A 27,861-nucleotide genomic window follows, 5' to 3' on the forward strand; every position below is an offset into this window, starting at 1 on the left:
CATCTAGCCTTGAAATTACTTAGGTACAGATGATAAGGAAGATAGTATAGGAAAATTTCAGTATTGCTCCCATTATACCTTCTACCCTGTAAAGCCCTGTTACAAACTTGTCAGAAATACACACAGAATGTATATGTTCTAAACAATAAATATAAAATGACAACTGATAGCAGGAAAAAAAAGCTGGAATAGAAACATCAGTATAAAACCTCTTATTTGAACATGAGAAAAGCAAAAAAAAAAATCTCAGATGAACTTGAACTTCGGTCTTTGAATGTTTAATATACCATTTCACCTGCCTGCATCTGTCAACATTTAAAAAGGGTTGCCATGAAAAACTAATGAGGCATCACATGCAGGGTGAAAACGATAAAGAAGTAGCATTAAACATTAATGAAAAAGACAAAATCAAGTTGTTCCACATGTCCACAGATGAATAAGTACTTCCTCAGAGTATTTACTCTTTCTATGTGGCACAGGGAAAAGAGCAATAGAAAAAAGGAGAGAGAATAAGGGTGAAAGAAACCTGAACCAAATTCACCTCAGAGTCTACAGATGTAAAGCACAAATATAGAGACCATTAACTTAGGTTAGCACTCCCTGTTATCTAAGCCAAAAGCAGTAAGGGAAATAACAGGTCTTAAGAAAGCTCCAACATTGCAGAAACATGAGTAGTAATTAGCAAATATCTAAATTAATCTATGAAGAAGAGGGCAAAAGAGAATTTACAGCTTAAAACAAACACGTAGATATGATCTCTAATCCAGGGGATGCTCACAGGGTTTTTTGCACTAAGGTGTTTGAAGTATATGCGTGATACTTCAGACTTGGGAGAAAAAATTTCCCAGGAAATATCCTTAACACTGAGATGTGAATCAAGTTCCCCCATTCCTATTGGGCTGCTTCATCTTAGGACAGCCCAAACCAGGTATTATTCCTGGATGATCTGGACTACTTTAAACTTCAAGACTGCTTAATGGACATTCTTTCCTTCTTCTACACTGAAGCTGATCATGACTACTGGGACTTGTGCTGAATTCAGTGCTGTCCAAGTTCATTATGTACAGTTTAAGCATAGACAATGGCTTAGGCACCTCTGGGATTACAGGCAGACTCAAGGCATCTCTATGCACTTCCAAGCTGAAATGAAATTTGGGTGGGAGCTTCAGCCATGGTGCTTCTGAGCTTTGCTGGAGCTTATGTCCTAGGAAAATTTTGTCCCCAAATGATTCATTTTAGGTGCCACCAGGGGTTAGGTGGTGCTTCAGAACAGACATTTTGAATAATTCCCTGAGACTCAGGCGCCTGAAGTCTGACTAAATTATATGTTGGGTGGAATTTAGACAGTTTTGATTTCTCTCTCTGTTTGCATTGTCAGTAGTATGTAATAAAAAAAGGAAAGTTGATGAATGGAGCACTCTGTTCTCAAAGCAAAGCACACCCTTGGTGGAAATTGCTGAAAACAATTGCAGGAATTACAGCACATGAACTGAATTCATGAACTGAATTTCTACCACCCTAGCTTTCTGGATTGAGGTGTACTGTAACTTACAGACAACCCAGCTGCCAGACTGGGGAGGCAAAAAAAAAACAAGAAGGAAAGTTACTAATAATACAAGACTGTAGATATGTTATAAATTCAGGTAGCCAGGTTTATCTTCATATTCCACAGACTGAAGCATCAGGCATATACATCCAGAATGTTAATGAATACACAGCGACGTCACAGCACCATCCAGCGCCGCTCTATCAAGGAGTTCATATACTCTCAGTTGCAAAGAGTTTTGTTGCATTCTCCCTTTTTCAGTGGATTAAATTTAGCTATAATTTTCCCTAAAAACAGGTACGGTGGCACAAGTACAACACAGACTGTACATTATTAGATCATTAGAAAAGTATTTTACATGAACTTTGCAATCATTTTTGTGCATACCCTCTAATGTTTGTCATGATCAAGTATTGAGAGATTTTTTGGCAAAAATACTTGCTTGTTCATTGGTTTCCTCAGAAGTTCTGACAATTTTTGAAACACAGATACCATCTGGTTCTCCTACTGCTACCATACTAAATGAAGTAATTATGAATGAATTAACTGTGTATTCACTGAGCTATAAACGGTTTTAGTTCTATCTTTGTAAAGCAGCATTGAATTACCCATATCAAATTTAGTAAGGCAATCCTTTATTTACCTTTTGTTTTTATTTTTAAAAAAGCACTAATGGAAAAGCAGCATCTATTTTTAAATCTTATGAACTCTAATTGTTCCGTATCAAATGAGAATATACTACAGTATATGACAAACTTCCGTATTTACAAGTATCAATGAAATCTCCATCCTGCTGAATATCTTCCAGGAAGAGAAAGATGAGCCAACTTACATTTCCTGAGATTGAAGTGAGAGATGTTTAGAGTTTATGGCAAGACATATCTTTTCCAGCTGACATATACCATTACCTGGTATATGTCACTTGTAACATGACAACTTTACAATAATTCGGAGACCAGAGCTCAAGAAGTTAGTTTAAACAACTTTCCCATCATGCGTGATGATTTATGTAGTACCATATTGACTGAGACACTGAAATCTTAACCTTTTGTGTTCACTAAAGAAATTCAAGCTAAGATCAGTTATGAAGAAAAAAGCAAAGTAATCCAATAAAAAAAATCCAAATTACTACATTCTTAAATCTTATTTTTTTGCCTAACTTCACTAGTACAATGGGCGGGGGGGAATAACTACTTAGAACAACATGCCAATCTCTGCCTAGAAAGGGTATTATAAATTCTTCACAAATAAAAGTTAAGAACAGCTGTTTGTCACCCAAAATAAGAAATAATTTCCCTCCCATCCATCTTCCTCAAATCACACTAAGACGCGCTATACAGTTTCATGTTACATTAGGCCTCAAGTTGTTTTCGTATGACACGTTATATGATGCAACTTAAGGGAAACTATTCAGACAGCTTAAGAGTTATTAATTACTTAAGCATAGAACAACCCACTCAGAAAGTGTACCACTGAAAGCAAAGCTGCAAATTATTTGAACATTGAAGAAAGAGATTTACCTAAAATTTTATAAACTTTAACATGTTTCTGTTTTTGTCTTCTGAACAGGTATAGATTGTCACTTCTAAAATATTGGTGGCTCAGATTTTTTTTATTTTTTTATTTTTTTTTCGCTGAAAGCCCATGTCATTATTAATGAAATTTCAAAGGACATTTAGAAAAACAATTTGTTTGAAATGGAAATAGGATATAAAACCTATCAGGTCTACTCAGAAAAGGTTTTCCCTAGTGTTTCCAGCACTATTCTGTAACCTTATTTATGTGAAATATTGGTGAACTCCTAGTCCTAATAGAGTCAAAGGCTGCTCTTCCAATGATTTCAAAGAAGTCATGCTAACAAATTATGTCTGCTTTCAAGTTTGGTCAATTTGTGAGCATTTTAATTTATCTGAAAAAAACATCCAGTAGTAGTAATAGCTACAGCCTTAGAAGTAGTAGCATATAAGAATGGAAACGCAAAATGCAACAATTTTTCTTCTCATTTTCCAGTAGAATTGTGCAGACTGATATAGTTTTAAGAAGATCCAGACCAACATTTTGGCTTCTGCTGTCTTATCTTGTGGAAAGCAACTTTCAACATTTCTGATGCAGTTATAAATACATTTGCCTTTTTCAATTTAGGTATATGTTTTAAGAATCAAATAGATCTAAGAGTAATACAATGAACTTACCTTTTTTATCTGGAAAACAAATATAACCCTTCATAATAAATATAACATCTTATTACTAAATGCTAAGAAATTTAAAAAATGATTAAATAGGTTCAGAAACTATATTGTTTTTTCAAACAGCTTGTTTCCATTTCAAAAATATAATACCTTTTTGAATGCTGCACACTAAATTAAGCTGCTCTAATCAGCAGTAAACATCTCTCCATATTAGAGGAATGCAGGGTGACAAAGAATGACAACCAGTAAACATGATGATGAGAGATGAAGAAGGTAAAGGATGAAAGCCAGTACCTGACAACTTGAGCAAGCTAAAATTTTACTCAAAGTAATCTCATAGTCTGAAGGATCCTCCCACACCTACACTGTCATGGACTCAAGAAAAGCAACACAACAGAGTGGATCCAGACAATGCATATACTGCAGTAAGCTGCCTTCTTATGTGCAAAGCCAGTAAAGGAAATGTATATTGTGCAGGCATCAAGATATTCCGCCTGACACTTTTGAGCTAATTTAACATTGAACAGCATGGTTACTTGTGATTCAAAAAGACTGAAGTCAATCTACATTATTTGCTCAGGTCTTACACTGACTATTTATTTTTCTTAAGATATGACCAGAGAACAAGTAAACATATTGCTGTTGGTGTCTGAGGAACTGAAAATTCCACATTTCCCCCAAATCTGCTTTCCCCTACTCAAGCAATTACATGATTCTTTCCGGTGTCCCTCTGCCTTGTGCTGCTCAAATCAGATTGGTTTTCCATCTGTCAGCATCACTTACTGACAAAGAAACACGCAGAGATTTTCTAATGTTAGTAGCAGAAAGCAACCAAACCCACTTTCTGTTGTTCTAGTTTGTTTTCCACCCTGATGCTTCACATACATGTGTTGAAGTGTACATACAGCTGTGGAAGTGTGATGACACCACTGGAGCTGATACTGATGCATCAGTAATTTATATCTTCAGTTCCACCTGCCCTCCTCACAAGGATGTTTCATAAAGAAGTTACATGAGTCCTACACTTTTAGAGTCTTATGAAGACAGTAATTTTACAAATACAAAGTGCCCTTTCATTGAACATTTCTCTATATTCCACAGATGCTACACCCATTCACATATCAAATGTAAAAAAGAGTTAGGAAGAGATTCCTCCAGTACCAGTATCCAACTCCCCACCACTGTGAAGCAGCATTGAAAATATAAAATAATTCAGAAGAAAATTGCTCTTTTGCACTCTCACTATCACCTGTCAGGAATCCTGCTCTTCTTAGGTATACACCTAAATCTTCTTTCCTTTCTGTAGCTAAATGTTGAAAAAAGCTTTCACGCATATGAACCTGGTCTTTTTGTCCAGTAAGAACGTCTCAGAAATCTTAAGCGCCTTCCTTATTCAGAACCACATTAGTAAATTGATAGCCTCTATAAGAGAAGCACTCAGGGCCTGACATACTTTTGGCAAGTGATACACAAAAAATGAGCATAGCCTTCACTTCTCGAGGTTAACATGAATGGTTGAATTTGGAGAAATGCAATGAACCGTTCATTTCCTAGGTGGGTTTTGTTTAAAACTTAAAACTAAGACTTACCTAGAAGAATGGCAGAGATAGAAGTTTTCCTCAAGTCATTCAAGATTTTTACCAAGCTTTTTAACATTTTTTTACGTTATCTCTCAAGGTTGTTTTTTTTGTGTCAAATATTCTGAAATCCAGTTCTGGTAGACTTCCCTCCCCCCAGTTATGGTAATATTCAAGAGAAGAGGATATGAATGTGAGTACTTTTAAAGGAAATTTACATACTTCTTTTAACATCTATCCCTATGTCTTTATTTAGGCATTTCATGAGCAGCTCTATGACTAATTTAGTCCTTCTAGTTTGCTCCCAGAAATGGAACAAAGACAACAGATCTAGTTATTAGAAAACTCTATTACTTGGCAGTCTTTGAACTGAATGAAAGATTAACTTTTTAATGCTAAATATGATTATCTACAGTGGACTTCAGTTATTCAGCTGAGCCAGAAACCCACTGAAGATGTCACAAAAAAAATAATTACTGTAACCTCTGAGAGTCAACTGCCAGCAAAAATTGTTCTGCATGCATTGTTACGTGCTTCCCACAGTGAAGCAAGACAGATGATGCACATCATACGTTGGAAAGGAGTGAGGAAAAAACAATGTTCCTTTTTCCTTGGCCTAGACATATTCATACATTCTTCACTAGAGGAGGGAGAAATCTAACCATTCATTTTTCCTTGAGGGTTTTCACAGCCAATTTACCATCACTGTGCAGATCTTTGCACTGCTATCTAGAGATACTAACTGAATCCAGAAATAGAATGGTCTTTCTAGTTTTGTAGGGTTAACTGGCTCAAGAAGAGCTTCACCCTGAGAACTTAGCATTCTACCACTTCATATGCTAGTCTTGTGAGAGCTACCTCATATTTCTGTATGACTTTGTGCTATCAAACCTAAAGGTGTTGCTTCTTTATAAGTCTCAATTTCTAGCTGTTTAGTCTCTCTCACCTCCATCCCAAATTTGTGCTAGCAGTGAACCGGTAGAACAAGTACAAGGGAAGTGAGTTGCTGATTACACTTGGAATAGGTTCACTCCTTCTTCCTTTCCTACCATGTGTTGCCAGGTCCTAGACAACCTGGGAGATGATGTAAGACAAACCATCTCACAGGCCAGCATTAATCAATAACATGAAAATTGTGGGTGGTGGTCACAGTGAACATAATATGTTGGTTGGCGGTGGAAAGGGAGAGCTAAAAGGGATGCTGTGTGGAGTTCAGCTGAACGAAACTAAGGGATGTTTTTTTCCTAACCACTTCAAGTAATTGCTTGGATAACTATCCTCCTCCTCCTCAGCACTCAGTAATGCCTACTAATAAATTCAGTCTGGGCTGCAGGCACAAGCAGGCCATGCTAAAGTGTTTTTGAAAAAAGATACAGGCAACAATGAAGATAAAGCAGACTATGCCATTGTTATAGATGGACATACATGTCCATCAGGATTCTCCCCAAAAAAGAAAGCATAAGGGGTGAAGATTATATTACCAACAGAAGAGATTGGAATAGGAAAGGTTAATGATATCAGATACCAGAGGACTGACCTGAAATAAGTAGCTCTGTCAGCTGCAAGTGTGAAGCTACAGAGACAGAACATGCCTTTGCTTTAACACCCCCTACATACAACATGTCTAGTCTATGAATATTAAAACCTAGTGCGTGGCTTATAATTTGAAGGATAAATCGATAATGAGTTATTTTTACAGACTGTAAAAACTGGTAATATCCATGGATTTTAAGTGCATGAATCTGAAAATAAAAATCATTAATAAATCTGCATCACATACAAAGACCTAATAGAATTTTTATAAACTGGAGATTAATACTTCTCTGAAGTCCCAAGACTCAGAAATGACTTGTCTAATTGAAGTCAAATAAATTAAAAACAACAACCACCAACATAAAGTACATACAATTTGGCCCCCAACTTGCACTTTCTGTAACAGTGAGATTTTGGCAAGTTGCAGATTAAATGGGGTTAAAATATATCAAGCTGAAAAATATCAACATTGCATTGCTATCTGCTGAGTCACAACTATGTTTAACAGGATGGGCTGAGGACTTGCAACTTGCCAGCCCTGTTACTATCTGACCCAGCTGGGAAATGGCCAGGTATTCTCTTTAGAGGATTAAGAGGGAAACCAAAAAAGTTTCAACAGTGATAGGGTCTTGCATTAGACCTAAGACAGAAGTGTTGAAAGGAGACTTTAACCAGTGGTCGCTGTGGATAAATGGAACGGGTTCACTCTCCCCTTTATTTAGGCTTTTCTAAAGCATCACATTAAAACAAACTAACAAACAAAAAAAACCACCACCACAGTTTGAAAGAACACTGGATATTACAGGGAGCCCTTCTCAGGCTGAGGACATAGGCCAGATGATTTATATCCAAATAACTAAGCTTGAAATATTGTGTGTTTACAAACTTCTCAAAACAATGCAGGCTCCACTCAGCAAAAAAATCTTTCATTAAAACAATGCATGTTATTCCATTAACTGCAGCTTTATTTGATATTGAATCATCTATGCTGCATCTATGTGAAATTAACAGAACTAAAATAGAAGCTAATTTTTTTTTATAGAAAGCTGAGACTGAAATCTTTACTGCTGATTAAAATTCCACAAATTATCTACTACAAACCACAGTCTAAAATGTTAAAGACTTATAATAGTAAAGAAAATATCACTAACATTTTGCACTGTAAGAAATTATACCATATATGCATTTTCCAATGTTTTCCAAATTTTGAAAAGGAAATACTTAGCTTGCTCATCGCCTTATGACAAAAATAATATAAATATTATCACTATTAAATTCTTGGTTGACAGTGGAATTAAGTATCCAAAGTTACAAGAATCTATATTCTTAAGGAAAAAATAATATATTTCTAACACCATAGTCTACAATTGAAATACGCATTTATTTGTGTACGTATTTACACTTTCCAGTACTTAAGAGGAGCCTATAAGCAGAAGGGAGAGTGACTTTACATAGTCTAATAGCGATAGGACAAGGGGGAACAGCTTTAACCTGAAAGAGGGGAAATCTAGGGTAGATTTTAAAAAGAAATTCTTTATTTGGAGGCAGAGTGCTCTGAGGCCCTGGCACAGGCTGCCCAGCAAAGTTGTAATACTCCATCCCTGGAGGCATTCAAGGCCAGGTTGTATGGGGCCCTGGGCAGCATGATCTAGCTGTTCACAGCCCTGGCCATGGCAGGGGGGTTGGAACTAAATTGTCTTTAAGGTCCCTTCCAACTCAAGTCATTCTATGACTGCATGAGAACAAAAATCAAACTATTTAAAGAAGTTGCAATTAATTGCAATAACAACCATTAGGATGCTGTTAAAAAAATAAAATAATGTAATCTTGGCTATAATATAGATTCATATTAGTAGTGAGAACTGAAGCAATGAAGTGAGGCTATGCTGTATCTCTCCAGAACTATCAAGAACTCCAACCAGTTAAGGAGTCATGACTTTCCATGAAATCATATCAGCTATCTTTAATCACAAAGTGTTTTTTTGGTAGTCCTCTTAATGTTTTCACAACAAACCAATCTTAAGCTAATGTAATTTTCTGGCAGCATAGCCTGCTTCCACTTACTAATACAGTCATTTACCACTTTCTAAATTTAAAGAAACTCCTGTGGAAAGGGAACTAACCTATGAAAAATAAGAAGTCATGTTAAAGCCTATGACCCTTTTGAGTAAAAACAATAGTCTGATAGCATTTCTTATATTTAACATTTTCAGACATTCATCATATGATATTTCATTACTGAACTATTTCTACATCATATCTTCTATTTATTTTTGGTCCTGTTGTGGTATATTTTCTACTGATGTCTCTCTCCACATGATGATTCTTACGAGCTATTACCTTTATCAGATATTGTTCATATAGTAATCAAACTTCCTACGTTAACCTCCTATTCTCAATTCCCAGTAACTGAACTCCACAGACATACTTCAAAAAAAAAAAAAAAAAAACTACTCTCCTTCCACGAAAGATTTGTTTCCATGTAGTACCTTTACCCACAAAGTGCGCAAACATTATCTATCAGTCCTGCAGATGTCAGCTGCTAGATGTCAATCGTGAGAGACATCAATAACTTCATAGTTCAATTGCAGGGGCTACACTCCAGCAAAAAGTACATCCAGCATGACAAGGGCGTAAGTGCAAGGTTGGACATGGAAGTACACATCCCACTTCACATTTTGGCCAGCTGTTCCTACTGTAATATTCACCAGGAGCATAGCATAGAACCATACAATCCTTAGAGCTAGAAGGGAACCTTAAAGGTCATTGTCATGGTTTTGTGATTTTCGGTTATTGGTATTCCACATCATAACATCATGTAGTGGATATACCTGGTTCTCAGAAGAGAAGAACTACTACAGTCCCCATGGTACTTTTCTCCTCTGTTACCATTTCCAGCCGGAGGGAAAAGATAAAATCTCGCAGTATAAAAACTTGCAGATCACAAGACCTCGTCCCTTTTTCCACCCATCTCTCGTCTTGGCAGCACCTCACTCTCCAGCCGTCTTATTGTTGGTAGTAGAGTAAGGCCTACCTTGATTTTGGGACATTCTCTCTCTCTGTATTGGATTTATCAGCTTAAATTGTAATTATATTGTATTATAGTGTGTTGTTTTGCATTCCGTTATCTTATTTAGTAAATTAGTTTGTTTCTCCTCAGATTGTTGCCGCTATCCTTTGCTCTCAGGGCCATCTCCTTACCCTTTTCCCAGGGCGTGGGCCTGTGGGTCCCCCATCCCCTTTGTCATGGAACCGGGCCAAACGCCCGTAAACCATTGACAGTCATCTAGTCCAACTTCCTTGCAATGAACAGGGACGCCACAGCTAGATCAGGTTGCCAAGGGCCTGATCCAGCCTCGCCTTAAAAGTCTCCAGGGATGGGGCATCAACCACATCTCTAGGCAACCTGTTCCAGTGCCTCCCCACTCTCACCATAAAAGACTTCTTCCTTATATCCAACATAAATCTACCTTCTTTAAGCTTGAAGCCATTTCCCCTTGTTCTATCACCGCAGACCCTACTAAAGAAAGAAGGGGACAGATTCTTACAGCCCTCCTTTACATATTGAAAGGCCGCTCTCAGGTCTCCCCAGAGCTGTCTCTTCTCCAGGCTGAACAGTCCCAGCTCTCTCAGCCTGTCCTTGTAGGAGAGGTGCTCCATCCCTTGGATCATTTTTGTGGCCCTCCTCTGGACACACACCAGCAGGTCCACGTCTCTCCTGTACTGAGGACTCCACATCTGGATGCAGTACTCCAGGAGAGACCTCACCAGCGCAGAGTAGAGGGGCAGGATCACCTCCCTCGAACTGCTGGCCACGCTTCTTTTGGTGCAGCCCAGGATGCAGTTGGCTTTCTTGTCTGCAAAGGCACATTGCTGGCTCATGTCCGGCTTGCCATCCACCAGTATCTCCACGACTGTTTCAGCAGGGCCGCACTCAATCCTTTCATCTCCCAGCTTGTATTGCTCATGAGGGTTGCCTTGACCCAGATGCAAGACTTTGCATTTGGATTTGTTGTATATATATATATATATATATATGTGTGTGTGAATATATATATACACACCCTGTCTATATATATATTGTCTATATACAACTTCCTTTTTTATTTAGATTCATAGATCAGTTTAAATTAGTACTCATTTAACCTTCTGAAGTGCTCACTTAGAGATGGAGCCAGATTCTGTAAGATAAAAGTAGGGCAAATGGAGATACTATCCATATGGCCATTTCTCAAGACTAACCTGAGGCCGCAAAGGACTCTGTACGTGTATGACTAAACTCCAGTTGATACCTAGGTCTTCAAGTGAAAAATCCAGAGCATGAACCGTAAAGTTCATGGAAAATTAAAATAGTATTTGTAAATATTTGGTTATTTATCTCCATCTGTAAAGTGTGTTTTATGATTAAAAACTGTGAAGAGCTTAACATACAGAAATGGTGGAGGGCAAAAGTCTTTCACAACCAACTGGAAATAAATGAAAATCAGTGTAATGAAAAAAAGCACCAGGGAGCTTTAAAAGAGCCCATAAACTATTTTTAGATAGGAAAACTAAAAACCAAGAAGCGAGATGGGGGAAGGGAATGATATTTTTTAATGACATCTTTAAACACCAAAGCCCCAGCATAGACACAGGTGTATTAGCACAAATATCTTTTTGTAGGTACAATTTTAGTCACTGGGAGAAATGCCTGACAGCATTGCTTAAGCAAACTACATTTCTCAAAGTGTTAAATCACAAAAATCACAGAATAAGCTCTGATTTATTACAGGTTTTTTTCAGTCTGCTGATAAATGATTTCTGAAGCACATGGCACCACTGCTTCAGCTGAAGAAATTATATGCATTTGACAGAGGCACTTGAATTCTCTTCAGTCCAATCAGCAAAACTGATAAATTATCTTTCAATCTCTACTTCAGTAGTAGAACATAAAGGAGAAATAACCTATCATCAGCTGCATGCATTATAGATTGTATATTTCATTCAGTTTGGCATGGCTTCTTGTAACATTGCTGTATATGCCCATATTTATTCTTGATGCCAAAAAACTTCAAATTATATTAATTCTGCAACTGTATTTTTGGTCTAAGAGTATTCTTACTGGAATTCTTATCAATCACCGTTCTTTTTATTCTTAGCCTGCAGCCTCCTTATTAGTTCATACTATCACCTTACCCTCGACTTTGGGGATTGTTTAAAAAAAAAAAAAAAACAAGAAAAAAAAAACAGAGCAACATCACAAAGGCTTTACAAGTCAACATGTCTAGCAGGGAGAAAAAGATGAACTCTTTCAAGAGTTCCCCACAGTAAGGCTTCACTTAACTTTCTCTTTAACTAGCGTACCACTAAGTTAAACTGCATCTGATTTTTTGAACAAAGGTCATACAGCAGTGTCCAGGTAAATTGCTTTTGTTTAGTCTGAAATCTAATACCACAATGACTTGTCTAGCAATTGCACCTATGACAGTATGCTTTAATCGTTGCTATCTGATCCAATAAGGAAAATTAAATGCAGTTTCAGCATTCATAGCAGATGAAAATAAAACAGAATTCTGTGCAGAAGTATATAGGAAAAGTGAAATTGCTTGGATACTGCAGATTTTTGTTTGCTTTAAATCAGAAAAACAGTATTGTTTTCTACAGAGCAGATTAAACCATTAATTTGAAGGTATAGTTTAAGCAAATTCTGAAACTAACTGCAAGCTGCTGAGAGCACCAGTTCCATGGAGTTCCTCTGTGTCCCTCTCCAGCAATGCATTCCCACTCCTTCCACTGTGACTGACTGACTGAAGTCGCACAGCCACTGGAACAGCCAATGGCCTCACGTACCAGTGTGACTGATGCTGACGTGGAGGAAGTAAGACAAACCTGAGAGCAGAAGGGAAGTGCCGTAAAGATGAACTAATTTTATTTTCTTGCAAATAACCTTGGCAGGACAGATCTTAGCAGGAAAAAATATACAACACTAATCTGAACTGAAATACATGTTTTTCAAGTTAAGAAAAGCTTTTAATGTAAGGAAATTAAACTGCTTTGGCTATTTGGTCACTCAGTGCTCCTGTGATTTCCTTATTGCATGTCTGAAGTTTCATCCTGCACTGTGAGGCACATGGGTTGTGGGGATCCCCAAAAAACACTGTTGGTCTCCAGTACACTCACTGTAGACAAATGCCTTTGAAGTCCGCATTTCCCAAAGACTCCCTCCCTTCTCCTCTAAACTTTCTGGCAAGAACAACATTGCTGGGAGATTTAAAAACAAAACAAAAAAACAACACACAAAAAAAACCTCAAACGGAACAGCCTGCTTCATCCAACATTGCCTTACTAATTCAACTGGTAAGATGCTCTGATGTCTGGGGAATTTGCTAAAGATGAAAAAATTCAGGTTTGCTACAGTCAGTGGTATAATTAAAATAGTTTTGCCGCTCTTTGTTCCCTCACAGTCTGCTTTTAATGTAAGTATTATACATTTCTGTAATATGTTATTCCCCTTTGCCATGTATCTGTCATTCCTGATTCTTCCTGCATAACAAATCACATGTTAAATTACATGATTCAAACTCAGTACAGCATTTAAAATCAATTAGTGTCTGAAATATAGTTTTGGTGTTTTTTTATTATTGTTTTTTTTTTAAAGCTGTTGGCATAGATCTTGTAAATTGTCAGGTAGAAACAAGCCCATATATGGGGGGGGAAAAAAAAGACATTCTTGTGTTTTTGTTCTTTTAAAGAAGCACAGCCCTATCCTTTTCCATCCTAAGAGGTGCTGGCTTTCTTCTTAGTTATGAAAAAAAAGGTATCGGTGTTTATGCGATAGGAACAGTTCCAATCTGTTTTTTTCAATTGTACTCTGTCTTATCCTTCTATTTAATTTATAAATGCAATAAGTTTTCATGTTTCCAAAATATTATTTCAGTACTATTAACCAGAACTGGAAAAAAGAAAAGTTATGTCACTACCGCTTCTGATCCACTATTTCGGAAGACCTGAAGAAAGCATCAGGATTTGTACCAACTTCAGGCTCCCACACTCAGGAAGTGAATTCCAGAGACAAGGCCCTTTTCTTGAAAATACCCTGCAACCAAAATACCAGACATTTCAATCTTAGCATTGTTGGCTCAAATAGCCCAAATGACTTCAAATAAATGTATGATATAGGAAGAGAGAGGTGGCATTTCTTAAATAGCTTTTTAATATTTAAATAGACCGAAGGCTAACAGGACTTCAAATAAGTACGGATGAAAATTGGTTAGCATAAAACTGTAACTACTGCCACCAAACAGAGATGCCATCTCATCGTCCTTTTCACTAGTACTTAACTGGGTTATTATAGAAGCGTTTGATGAAACCTTTTAAAAAACTGTTGTTGCACATCTATCCAATCTGTATCATATTTAAGAAATACATATTAAAAAGTAGTGCATTTATATACGTATATCTTAATTTTTCAAGAAGACTGCTGAACCTGGTTCCACTGCCTAAAACACATGCCATACACAAAGCTAATCAGAAGTCATGCCTATGCAGAAGTTCACTGATGGCTAAATTCTATTGTGAATCACTGGGCATTTTTTTGGAGAAGGAAGCCATAGAATCGTACTATCACAGAACGGCTTGAGTTGGAAGCAGTCTTAACAATCATCCAGTTCCAAACCCACTATGGGACGCAGGGCTGCCACCCACTAGATCAGGCAGTCCAGAGAGCACACTGAAAAGTCACTCAGAGATAGGTGCCTCGGGAGCAAAGTGCTGGCTATAAAAAGGGTTCTGGCAAGTGAGCACAGAAATTGACTTGCTACATGCCAGCTGGGTTCAGGAAATGTTATTCTGCATTACACATACTGCATTTGAAAAAGTTTCCATAAAACCAAACAAGACACATTCATACATATGCTTTTGTCATTGATTTCAGTTTTCAGCTTAGAGTGGACTGGCAAAAGTGGCAACAGTATTTCTGCACTTGGTAACTAGACATCACAAAAGGGTGAAAATACTCTCTCTGAAATACAGCCCAAGCTACAGTCACAGAGTTTTCAGCAGCAATAAGTGACAGCAGCCCTGATGGAACTCAGGAGTCCAAATACAGTCAAAATACAAGATCTTTTCAGTATCTTAGACCAAATGTGGAAGGATTCCTAAAAAAGTCATGAGTAATCCAATCGCTGTAAATCTGAGAACATTCTCACAGCCAGCTCTGGCAATTACACCAGTAAATTAATATGATTTAATCAAACCAAAATATAAAATAAGAAAACAATGACGCTGTTAAGATTTCATCAGCAAGTGAAATCCATTTTAAAAACATTCTGAAACTCAGATGAAAGCAATTTACTATTTCCCTTTTTGGCTTTGCACAGAAATTGCAAAGCAGAAAGAATGGGCCCACCAGCAAGCCAGAGAGGTGGGAACAACCAGCACCTGAAGCCCTTTCAGAGAAGGACAGTGCAACTACTTCAGCATTTCGCTAATTAATCTAAGGCAAAGCCCAGCCTAAGAGGCCTCACCCCACAAGTTCTGAACACTGCTGGCAGATCTGAGTTGCTATCCCCATGAAGCCCTGCATAGCCATCAGGAAGCATGAAGCTAAAATACAGTGCATAGGCAGTATGCATTAAACTCTAGCTAACAAAACGCGACTCTATAATGTATTTATTGAAATGAAAGTAAAACATTATAACAATATCATTATGATTGCATAACTAGATTGCCTGCATCTGTATTTTAGAATTAATTTCTGGAGGATTCAGAGGCTCACCTACATTACTTTAATCAGGAATAACTTGTACTAATGTTCACATAACAATTGCAATATTTAACCGGTAGTATTTAAATTAAAAAAAAAACAAAATCACTCTTTCATCTTGAAAATATTAATAGATTAGAATTAGTTATTTACATGGAGCATAAGAAAAGTTACCCACCTCCTACCTTAAGGCAAAACATATACAGAACTCCCTTCCCAGAATAGATACAGAAATTGAACTAAAATTCAGCATAAATAGACATAATCGTTTTCCCAAGCTCACACTTCATTGCAAGTTATTTACAACATATAAATAGATGCAACACTACTCCAGGTCCATTGAGAAAAAATTAAAATGGCATCACACAAGAAAAATGGCACTGCATAGCTTTCTGTTACCCACACTACGACTGAATGAATGACATGCAAGAGGAGACGTGCCAAGTTACTTGATACTTGCTAGTCAGCTTAATCAGATACTCTGAGTTTCCTGCAGGATGGATAACAAACACTGTCCTGCTACTTACCGCACACCACGTCTACTAACATATTTTCTGAGACAGAATGATCCTAAAACCCTCTGATCTAATAACCCAACTGTTCTGGAACTACACAATCTGAAAAGAGCTAAGAGAGGGTTTAAATCAAATAATATAGTAAAAGATATTAGATATGGATATCTGGGATAACGTAAATTATCAAATTATGATGACAGGTATTTGAGTTCTTACTTCATTATAAACCTACAATATCAAAGATTGACTTTGTATTCCTAACTGGCATATGCCTTTATTTAAAAAAACAACAATGTATAAGTTCAGAAAAATATTAGAAGTAGTTTGAATAAGAACTTTTAAAAAAATTGTCTGAAGTCTTATCCCAGTAACAGAAAGCTATTATATATTCAACTTTTTAATTTAAAAAGTAAATTCTGTTCTTAATTATGACATACATTTCCCTTTGAGTACAGGTTTTAAAAAGCAAAAGCAAGGCTACACCATTAAGAAATAAGATTTGATGTAAATTCTGTAATACTTTCAGCAACGTCAAAACATTTTAGCTCTTACATATTTTTTTAAAGGTTATATGTATAAAAGATGCCATTCCAAAGACCTCTAGCAGAATAGCTCACATTGCGTCTTATTAGCATCAGTAACACGATATCATTTTTTAGTCTAACTACATTCAAACATCAACACTTATGTTCATTTCAGCTTCATCCACCTGAAGTTTTCATCTATGGGATACTAAATTTTAGGGGAATAGCGGAAAGACTTCCACTTCAGTTTTTCCTCAAAATACATACACAGAAGAAAACAATGGGGAGGAAGAGGAATACAAGAAGCACAATAGGCACAAGTAAGGCCAAGCCACGTGCCCTCCAGGTATTCCTTTTATTGAAATTCTTTGTCCCCTGCCCAAGTTACTCTGAAAATAAAGAAAAACTACCCATTTCCATTTTCCCCACTTCTGTCTCAAAGAGTCATTCTACTGCTGAAAAGATGAAAAGATAAACAACAACAACAAAAACTAATCTGTTAAATTCTGCTCCCACTCATAAGGAAAATAAAAATAGAAGCATTCTTGTTTTCTAGAGTATTTCATTCCAACTTCTGGGAGTTAAGGCTTTGCTAAGCAGCAGCTATCAACCATTATATGACTTCACCCTTTTTCCATACTTTCATTAATAATTGTTTTTGAAAGATGAAATAAAATAACACAGACATCAGTATTCAGGCTTATTAATAAAAACAAGTAAAGAACTTAACATTTTTCAGTCTTAACATCATGGGTCAGATGGCTTCAAAAAAATATTGAATTCCTAGAAATGACTTTCCCCGAAAAGTAATATGAATTAAAAATAATTTCTTTAATCCATTCTTTTAATTTTTAGCTTCTTTTACTTCATTTTTGTTATTTTCTTGCAGTTTCAGAAAAAAAAAATCAGCTTGCATTATGCAGTTTTTGATTATACACTTAGCTCTACTCAATTTTGTATTTCAAAAGAAAGAAAATTTTCCCATATTTTCCTGTTCTTGTCTTGATTTTCTTCTCTTCTATATTCTCACTTCTATCTCAAATAAAGCTCCTGAAATAAATCTGTAAAAATTTGGAAGAGAGAAATATGCTAATAGAAGTAGAGCCCTCTCTGCATCAACTTTATGTAGTCATTTTTCCTTCAATAGAAAACAAAGTATATTAGAAAATGCAGTGATTACTTCATATAATTTTAAAGAATTACACAAGCATACAAGTTTAATATTTACGGAACCTAATACCTTCAAAAAATTAACTATAGTAAGTTAGAAAAACAGTGATACTTCTTTAATCATTCTTCTTTCCCCAGGATCACTATAGCGTCTGGGGCTCTCTGATTCTTCTTTCCACCTTCTCTTTCAGTTCCTGACCTCACGGTGCCCACATCACTTTACCCAGGATCCAACCAAAGGGGAATTCTGAGGGCTCGGTGTATTTTTTCTTACGCAACCAAGAGTGAGAAGTCTTGCACCAGAGAATACCCAATACAGTTGCTTCCCACATTATCACAGGAACACGCTGTACTGAAACTGCAGTCCCATGACTCAGAGTACATCGCAACCACGAAGCTCTGAAAAGATTTTCTTTCTCTCCACTGTCCAAGGATGTGGAACTTGAAACTACATTCCTGACTGTATCTCGCCATTTCCTTGTCCCAGTGAAATCTTAAGTCTTTCCAGTTCCATTGTGCCTTACCCCTCTGCATCCTCCTTTTGACTTTTCATGCAGTTTCTGTCTTCCGTCCTATTCTGTAGCACACTATAGCACACTACCAAGTTTCATCTCTGCACTCAGTACCAGCCACTCCGTTGGTGAACAAAGGCAAGATATCAAATTCACTGAAAGGATGCATCCATGAAAACAGCATTTAAGGAAAGAGTGACTCTCTTTTTATCCCTGCTGGCATCCAATCTCATCAAGGCAAGATTAGTAAACACTTCATGTCATACCATGAAAGTTATCTGTTTCTTTCGTTTTTGTAGACCCTTAAGTATAAGGAGTAGTTTTCCATATTAGAATCACAGGTTGATAACTAGACACTTCCAATTAACTTCCTACTAGATACTTTTAGGTATCAGACAAGGAAACTTCTGAATCAGACTGCTTCCCAAAATAAAACCCGTCATGGATGCAAATGCCTTAAAATGGACATACTTATCTTTCTGTGGTATCCTTTGATACATTGCTCAGTTTTTCAGATCATAAGTAGTATCTAGTTAGAGCTCCATCTATTAAAGATTCTAGGATGAAAGTAATATTTTACTTACTTCGTTTCTCTGATGAGAGGAGCGCTTCCCAGTTTAAAGCAGACTTTTTCCCCTCCACAAGATGTTTGTCTCAAAGAAAAGCTTTCTGTGAGATCAAACCCTGCAAAATATGATACACTGATTTAGTTTAGTTTCTCTCATTGATTAAAATGAAAATATTACTGAAAAATCCACACAGTAGTTGAAACTGACTCTGCTACCTGATAAATGAATTAGTTATTTCCTTTTATTATCTGCACTGACATTAATGAAGACTGTTAGGGGAAAAAAATGGAAATAAACACGTCTATAGAATTTGAACCAATAGTTTCCAATTTTAATCTCACTTTCCTAAAAACAACAACTAGTTTTGGAGCATGATAGTAACAAGTGGTACGATGTTTTTAAAGCCAGCAGCGTTAGATGCTAGCTTTATTTCCACTACTAATCAATGGATTTAGTTGTTTTACTCCTCATATTAACTGAAGCCATTTACCTGATACACCAAGACTGTCTCTGTTGACTTGTTCGTGATGATGAGTAGCTGTTTTCATTAAAGGACACCCAGCACCTTTGAGAGAACACAATTTAAAATCATAAAATTGTAGCAAATAAAAATGAATCAGAGCAAACCATCATGACAGTGATAATCACAGTAACGAGAAAGTTTGTTTCTTTATCTTTAGGACATAGAAAATAGAAATAAATCACAAAATCTAAATGCCAGCAGTAAACGCCCAGATTTCATGCTATACTTCCAACAATATAGGCAGACATAAATTTTACCCTGTTTTAATTCAGCTGTTCAGGATTAACACTCACATGAATGGCAGAAGCAGAAGTAAAATACAAAGTTCTTAGTAAGCTCTTTCCATCCTCAATAACCTATAGAATTAGAAACATCTAAGTTTTTTTACTGTTGTTGTTTTGTTTGTTTTTTCCCCTCCTGGCTATATTATTAGAAAATTTCTTTTTCATGGTAATATTTTCTAAATCAAGGAACACGCAACAATAAAGCATAAATGCTTGATTACCATGGCAATAATCAATTGTTAATTCAGTGAACATTAATTTCAAATTGTGGATTAACAAGGATATGAGCATATCATATAATAAACAATGCAAGCAATATTTAGACTATGAAAAAAAGTGGTTGAAAATTAAGCAGCTTTGCAGGGGATTAAGTCTGAACCAAAGTATTTAGGTAAACAAGCATAATGTTCTATAAATTTGGAACACGGTGAATTCTAAGGTTATCTCCAGCCAAATGCTTAGAACTAACAATGTGTTATTATACAGCATTCAATCTTCTTAGAGGTTTTTTTTTTTTAAATATTCAGTGGAATATACACTTTTAAAAAGCAAATATGAATAAATGTTCCTTTTGTGTATGGGTCAGAAATAGGGCTTTTTCTTCAAACTTTTTAAATAACACAGCTAAATTCTAACAAAACTATAAAGCAAGCAGGATTTGGCCTATATGCTTATTAAGCTTAGAGCTCCATGAAGACATTTTATGCAAGATGGACCAAGTGCCGCTTGATACCACATCCTTGATGTCTAGACTGCAATCTACAATTACAAGAAACATCACTTAAAATTTCATTTATTTCAAAGGCACTAAGACAATTTATTCTTTCCTTCCTTCATACATATATATACTTACAGAACTATGTATATTACTTCATACATATGAAGAAAATTTTATGAGAAATAAGAAGAAAAATATATGTTGAAAATAACTAACTCCCATTATAAATTCCCTTCCCCAAGCAAAGGATGCAGAGCATTAAGAACAGTAATGCCAAAACCTCAGAAACTGAAATGAAATCTTTCATCACGCTTGGATTGGAGGGACTTTTATGTAGTACGAAATGCATTCACTGGAATTACATACTAACATAGCAATCTGAATACACCACTTACTATACACATAGTGAGGGAACAGAAACAGGTTCACCTTAAATACTCTGTTATCTACAAATCTGAGATTTCAATCATTTATAAAGGTTATTAAGCTAGTTTTTTTTTTTTTATCTATAGACACTCTAGAGCAATGAATGTTGCTACTATAGATTTACAGAAGTATATCTACATTTAATAAGTTGGTGTAAAGAAAGCCTGTTACAGCTGAAGGCAGAGCACCATGGCATGCATACGCTAAGAACTATCTTGATGTGGCTTTTTGTTTTTTTAAATTAATATGAAGACTACGGGCAGGTTCTGTTTTCAGTTGAACTACTTTACAGTACCTACAAGAAGAGCAGCCAGATTTGACCCATCTTAGATTTTACCTCAAACTGCCATAAAATGTGCTCTTTTTCCTCCACCATTAATTTTCATGATGGATGAGTGGCTAAGGACTAGGGAATTTATTTTATTCCCACCAGCCACTTTCCTACAATTCCAAATAAAGAATCAAGCCTTAATTTCTGTGTTATCCAGATGATAGCAATGATTCCTCACATGCCACAGACTGGACTGTGGACCTATTTTTATCAGGAGCATAACAGTCCATAGACAGACCATGTAGATGTTATTTACTTGGTTGTCTTCTATATCCTCAGAAAAAATGAGTTACTATCATTCTTCTTCTATCTTATGCTGCTAGTACACTCCTTTCACCCATTATTATTTTACCAAAGAGTTAAGACAAACTCATAAAATACTAAAAACCGAAAAGCTCCCCATATCAAGACTCATAACTGTAATTGCTATAGATGGATGAAAATTCTTTCTATAGTTTGTGCAGTCAAAATTTATTCTCTTCCAAGATTTTTAGTACTGCTGGCAGACCCTTAAATTCTTTGGCCTGAGACAAAGCAGTTAGTTTACCCATTCAGCCCATGGGTTGCTGAATTAGAAGACTTACATGGAGACATTCAGGAAAGAAAAAGAACAAGACAAACCCTTATCCAGGCATACAAACCACACGCAGCTACCACCTCTGTTATAATACATGACTACAAAACTAAAGAAGTAAAAAATAACAAGCTTATATTTATACATTAGACTCCTCTATATGAGATACAACTAAGCTTGTCTGGATTAGTCCATGATTCATATTATGAGAATGGTGAAACTGAAGTTAACATACCTAAAAATTAATTAGATCTTCTTTCCATACAATAAATTACAGACCTTCATCTTTAGAAATCAATGAGGTCTACATAGAAAGTTATTATAAAATCAACATAATTATTTCAAAAACACATATCTATGTGGATCAGGTGGGTATATCACAAATCATTGTGAACTTCTTTCTCTCCACTGAGAAGCTAATAAGGAAAACATTTTTCTAGTAGATTTTTGCAAAAAAAAAAAAACAAAAACAAAAAACAAAAACTAAGTTCAAAGTAGCCAGGTTACATCTACATTTCTCTGCTGCAACACATTCTGAGTTCTTGTAATGATCGGAGCCCTTGTTGAAGGGTAGGATAGCTTCCACCTAGGTCCCATGCCCAACGCTGCTTTCTGTGAAAACTGGGACACAGACTCTGGTACACGCCTCAGTCTCACTGAGGGACATCTCTCATATGCACTTCCTGACTGGGAACTGTAGCTTCCAGTAGGCACTCTAGACTTCTTTAGGTTGAGTGTCATCTGAAATGTCTAGATTCACTTTACAAGTCTTTATCTGCTAGTTTAATCACAAAGTGCATGTTTAAGTGAAGTTTTCAGCTGCTAACACAACCCACATGCACATTCTGAGAGCACTGATGTTTCCATCAGAAAGCACAACTGACCAAATAAATGTGGCCCAGCAGCAAAGCTCCAGCTAACTTACCTATTTTTATCCCCATATAAAGAAATACCAGAAAGTGAAATGTGATTTTTTTTTCTTCTCTTCCTATTCTGTAAGCCACTTATTACTTACTACATTACAATGGAAATATTAGTTAAACCAAAGGTGAAAAGAGGACAAAGAGAGACTGAATATATAACTTTGTTGATACAGGAAAGAAGTTCAAGCCCAATGACTATTTAGATGCTTAAGTAAATAACATCACAACTCTGGTAGCCGGAATTAAGAAATTTGAGTTCAATTATTAAATGCTTACACTAAACCTTGGAGAACTCGATTCTTTTTTGAGGAACTGAAAGAATATAGTCTTGTTCTTCCTACTACTAAGTGGATATCTTGGTTACAGGAGTTTTTTTGGTTCGTCGCCCCCCCCCCCCCCCCCCCCCTTTCTCTTGCTTTCTATGAAAAAAAAGCAGGCTGATCTAGTGTACAGGCTTTACTCTGAGAGAATGTGTAGATATTTCCCTTTATGGTTTGGGTTTCTCTGTACCACTTACTCACTAGCTGAAGTGTCTTTCCAAAATATGCAGGCTTTCAGGAGCCACATCCTTATTGATACCTAAAGCTCCTTCTTCACTGCCAAGGAAAGGTTGCTATCTACCCATGAGTTAAGGAATCCAAGGGTGGCATAGTCACTTAAACTCTACAGTACTGACAATATGTTGTGGATCAAACCTTAAACATTCAGTCTAAGAGTTTAAACACTCGCGGTATTAAGAATATGAATATATTTTATATGAGAGTGATTACAGAGACTTTATCTCTATTTTGAGAATTATCTAGCTGCACTAAAATATGAAAACTGAAAAGCTGAACCAATTTGCATGCCTGAAACCACTCACTGTATTTGGGTTAAATTGCCTATCTGAAATTATGATCTAGAGCCAATACTTTTGACAGCACATTCCATGTCAAAAGGCAAAGGAAATTCACCATGACTGGCAGTCCCAAGATTTTATTTATGCTACATTTTTCATGGGTTAGCAAGCGACTTTGAAAAGGATTGATTATAAAAGAAAGTTGAAAAAGCAATGATAATCTGGGAATGAGACAGAGCATTAATATTCTCAATATGGAACGTTTAGGAATGATCAGATTATAACTTCATGTGTCACCACAAAAAGAGCTCAAGTCCATGCTTCAAAACTAAGAGCTCCCAACAATAAAAAGTTAAGTTTACGTTACGAAAATACTCCTTAAGTCAGTTAACAAACCTGACTGTGGAATCCGCTACCTTCAGTTTACCATATTTTATCATTAGAATATGGTTAGTACTTCCTTCTGATGAATGATTAGCACACCAAAACTTCTGAACAAGTGAGAACTGACAGAAAACCTTGCTTAGAACCTAATGAGGACAGCTTCAAGAAGGCCCACTCCGATGTTTTTTCCAGCGCTAGTATTTATCTAATACAGTATCAAATCAACAAGTCCCAAGGTATATTCAGAATGCTAGCTCAGCAAGCTCTTCCCTTTGTGTACATACAAATTGATCCTTTCTCTTTCAAGATATTTCCTTCCATAAATATACTTTTTCTTCCTCTCCTCAAATCAAGGTTAATTTATAGTTTTCCCTGATTTTGAAGACTAATCTCTTAGACTCAGGATGTTCCAGTAAGAAATTTTAGAATGCAAACACAATAATCCAAGATCTACCTAAATGAACTTACCCAGAAAAAAAAAAACCCATTCACAATAGCCTAATGAGAAACAAATGTTTTGCATACGTTGCAGGAAAAAGAAGGAACTTGGGCAGGTCTTGAAGGACAGAAGCAGGTCTATTCAGAACAGTACGTGAGAGAGAATGAAGGCCCAAAGGTTGGTTAATGAATGAATTAAAGAAATGGAGGAAGCTGGATATTTTTCTCTTTTTGAAATATGCATACAACCAATTTGTAGGATTCAGAAGAGCTTTGCAACACAGAATACTCAGTTCCACTAAATGAGGCAGATTTAACAACAAAGACTGCAAATACACCAATACTCTTTACCCCTGACTTTGCAAGAGCTGTTCTTTCTCAACTCCTGCTTTCTGGTCTATAACTTACATTTCTATTTTGTATGGCTTCTACCCTTTTCAGTCTCTAGGAAAGTCTCTTTCCTGTTATCACCTTAAAGCTTCACTTGAAGTCTATTCTCTGCTGTTGGCAGACCCAGACATGCTGGCAGCTATCTACTTGTTATTCCTCACCATCTGCCCATATCACCTCATACTGCAGGAGCCTCTCTCAGTCATACAGTTAGTTGTTCTCAGGAGAGGTTCAATCTCTCCTCTTCATCTCAGTGGTTCTATTGGACCCGTATTTGATCAATTTCTAGCAATCAAGTTAGGGTAAATTGCAACCTCCCTTCTGGCTATACAGACACAAACTTAGAACATAATGCACAGTTCAGATCTACTGCTCATAAGCAGTTTGCTTTATCTGTGACACCTTCTATGAAAGGTTTATATTTTCCTAAGATACCTTTTCATTAGAAAAAAAAAGTTGCAAATTTATCTATTTACAATATTAGGTAGTCTTGTTCACTCATTCCCTTCTACTCTATGTAAATTTCCCTTCTGTCATCCATTTGGTAGGAACAAATGGGAAGACAACCTATTTTGACTCCTTTAGATGACCAAAGAGAATAATCATGTGGCCATTCTCACTCTCTTGCAGGGGTTAAGTATAATACATTGGTGGAGAACTTAGCTTTGCTGCCCTAAACACAGAAGGCAAAAAAAAGAGTCTTTAAGTTGTATTCAGATTCTTCACAATGCAATACTGCAGTCTCGAAGCATTTAATATTTAATAAATGTTAGTATTTATTGTTTACTGGAGCAATAACATGATTATTATGCTAGCAATTGACTTTTAAAATTTTGGGGGCACAAGTTTCAAATGTGCTGCAGAGATTCAAAGCTACTGTGTGTATACAGATCCTACTATCTTCCACAAGTATTACTACAAATATGTTTTATCTTCTGCAAAAGAAACAATAATTTTAATCTCAGTCTAAATAGCAACTAACATGTTCTCCTTCTTAATAATTGAAGGAAAATTTTAGAAAGTTGAGGTACATGTTAAGGATGAGCATTTCTAGAAAACGGACAATTCCACACACAACATGCCTTTCAAACAGAATTTGACACTCCCAAGCGTGATGAAGTAGAGTTTAGCAAAGCAAGATAATGCGGACAGTGAGAGAGAAAAAAAAGTGGAGAAGTATGAGTGTATTTGCAGGAGATGGGCAACAGCTTTTACAGTAAATAATTCAATTATATTCTTTTTCCCTGCCTTCTTAAGTACAAAATACTGTCTCACTGTATGTCTGTGAAGTATTTGACATGGTTTGAGGATTAACTTTAGGTTAGGTTAACACGAGCATTAGGTTGTTCAGATCAGTGTAACCACCGATGCATAATAAAGCCATACGATTTTGTTCACAAAAGTTTTGCAAGCCCTGATTTAGAATCTTCCTTTGTATACTAAGTTAAGAAGTTACAAAACAAAACCCCTAGGAAGTACAACTACTTCCAAATGTGAATGTTCCAAGCATATGAAACAGAAGGGCTGCTTTGGAACCACTTCAAACTCAGACACTGTCACAAAGAGGTTAAAAATATATCTTTTCTAATTTTGTTTGCTTCTATTTATTTCCCATGTATTGTCCTTATTTGTCTACTGGTTGAGTACCAAGATTTATGCTTTGGGCAGTGATGTGCAGGAAAAATGGGAGTACCTGTCTGGTCACTGACGGCCACACCAGTAGAAGCAGGGAGGAGCAGGATGACTGCCACGCAAAGCCAAACTGCACAAGATCCAATGCACTTCATCTCCCCCCGGACACATGTGAACAATCAGCTGCAAATCTGAAACAGAAGATAACCATATTCAGAACAATCTCTGCCTCAAGAATTTCTCAACTGTAAGGAAGAGGGTAAATCACTATTCATATACAAAGTCTACGATTTATCTGTTTTGAGGAGCTATAAAAATAGACCCAAGTAAATTCAGAAATATTCCCTCAATTCTCAATCTCATAAGTAACCTCAGAAACATTAACTCAGAGATATTAGCTGTGAAGGCAATCATTATTTATTTCACTAATAATGACCGATTTTATTTTTCCCCCAAGATTTCAGTTTTAAATACACGAACGTAACTGCTCGGTGACACCATGCTGCCAAGGGCTGCTGAAGCACCCAACCATCACACTGAACAAGGACAACATGTTACACCTTCGGCGTACGTGCAAACAAACAGAAATATGATGCTTCTCCTCAGTGCACAGTACCCAGGTGCCTGGCACTACCTGCGCTGAGTTCACAGGTAAAATACCACAGAAGCACAATCCAGCTTGAACAGCATGCCCTTCATCCCCTACACATATCAGCTTTTCTCCTGAGCCAACTAAAACTTGTAGAAACACATGAATTCAGTGAAACACGGAAAGTGAGAAATACTCTTCTAACCACAACTTGTGTAAGAAAGGCAAATCTTATACCTACAATGCACTCCTCAAAATTATCTTCGCGAGCCCCCTCAGCAGAGCCCTCTGTCAGGCACACGCGCTGGCAGCGACCGCACCACCATTAACTTTCCCAGCCTGCCAAATAGCAGCACGGTGAACACACGTTCAAGCAACATTATCCGTTAATTTCCTGCACCTGCTTTACGACCACGGAGCTGCCGCACCAGCCCTCGTTCTCTGGAGGGCTCCTGCAGGTTCGGTACCTCACGCCCCCAACCCCCGCAGCTCCGCGCTTGGCCGCCCGCTCCCTCCTCTCCTCACACGGCGAGCACACCTGAGGCTGCAGGACGAGCTTCCAGCAGCTCGAACTGCAACGCGACGGCGATTCAGTTTCTCTTGGACGAAGTTGGGTTCTGCTGAAGGAGGGTTTGAACGCCCCACTAACGGGCGAGCGCTGGGGGCGTGCAACCAGGGTCTGACTGACGCCGCAGCGAGGTGGGCCCGGCGCAGCCTCCACCCGCCCCCTTCACCGTCCCTCCCTCAGCCCGGCGGTGCTCGGCCCGGAACCTGACTGCGCCCCCGGCTGCTCGCCCGGTCCGGCCCGAGCGGCGACGGGGCAGGCATCCGCCGACGCTTCCTCCCCGGCAGCGCTGCCAGGAGCTCGCTCGGGCCGCCGGAGAGGGTGGCGCGGCCCCCCCGCTGCGCGAGGGAGCCCTCTGCCGCCGGGCC

The 27,861-nt window shown here is 37.2% G+C and overlaps 1 protein-coding gene across 6 annotated transcripts in view; it reads right to left on the reverse strand.

Annotated features, from left to right (window-relative positions):
• The window catches only part of COL19A1 (collagen type XIX alpha 1 chain), a 195,941-nt gene that overhangs the window by 163,660 nt on the left and 4,420 nt on the right, over positions 1-27,861 (reverse strand). For 3 of the 6 annotated variants that reach the window (XM_021391917.1, XM_021391913.1, XM_021391918.1), the window contains exons 2-4: positions 26,401-26,530; positions 19,369-19,443; positions 18,894-18,993 (exon numbers count right to left, since the gene is read on the reverse strand). In XM_021391917.1, coding sequence (XP_021247592.1) covers positions 18,894-18,993; positions 19,369-19,443; positions 26,401-26,494 — 269 coding nt within the window. In that variant the 5' untranslated portion in view covers positions 26,495-26,530. The other 3 variants (XM_021391914.1, XM_021391915.1, XM_021391916.1) reach the window with 3 other exon arrangements.

The sequence above is a fragment of the Numida meleagris genome, chromosome 3 (assembly GCF_002078875.1).
Source record: "Numida meleagris isolate 19003 breed g44 Domestic line chromosome 3, NumMel1.0, whole genome shotgun sequence".
NCBI classification, from domain to species: Eukaryota; Metazoa; Chordata; class Aves; order Galliformes; family Numididae; genus Numida; species Numida meleagris.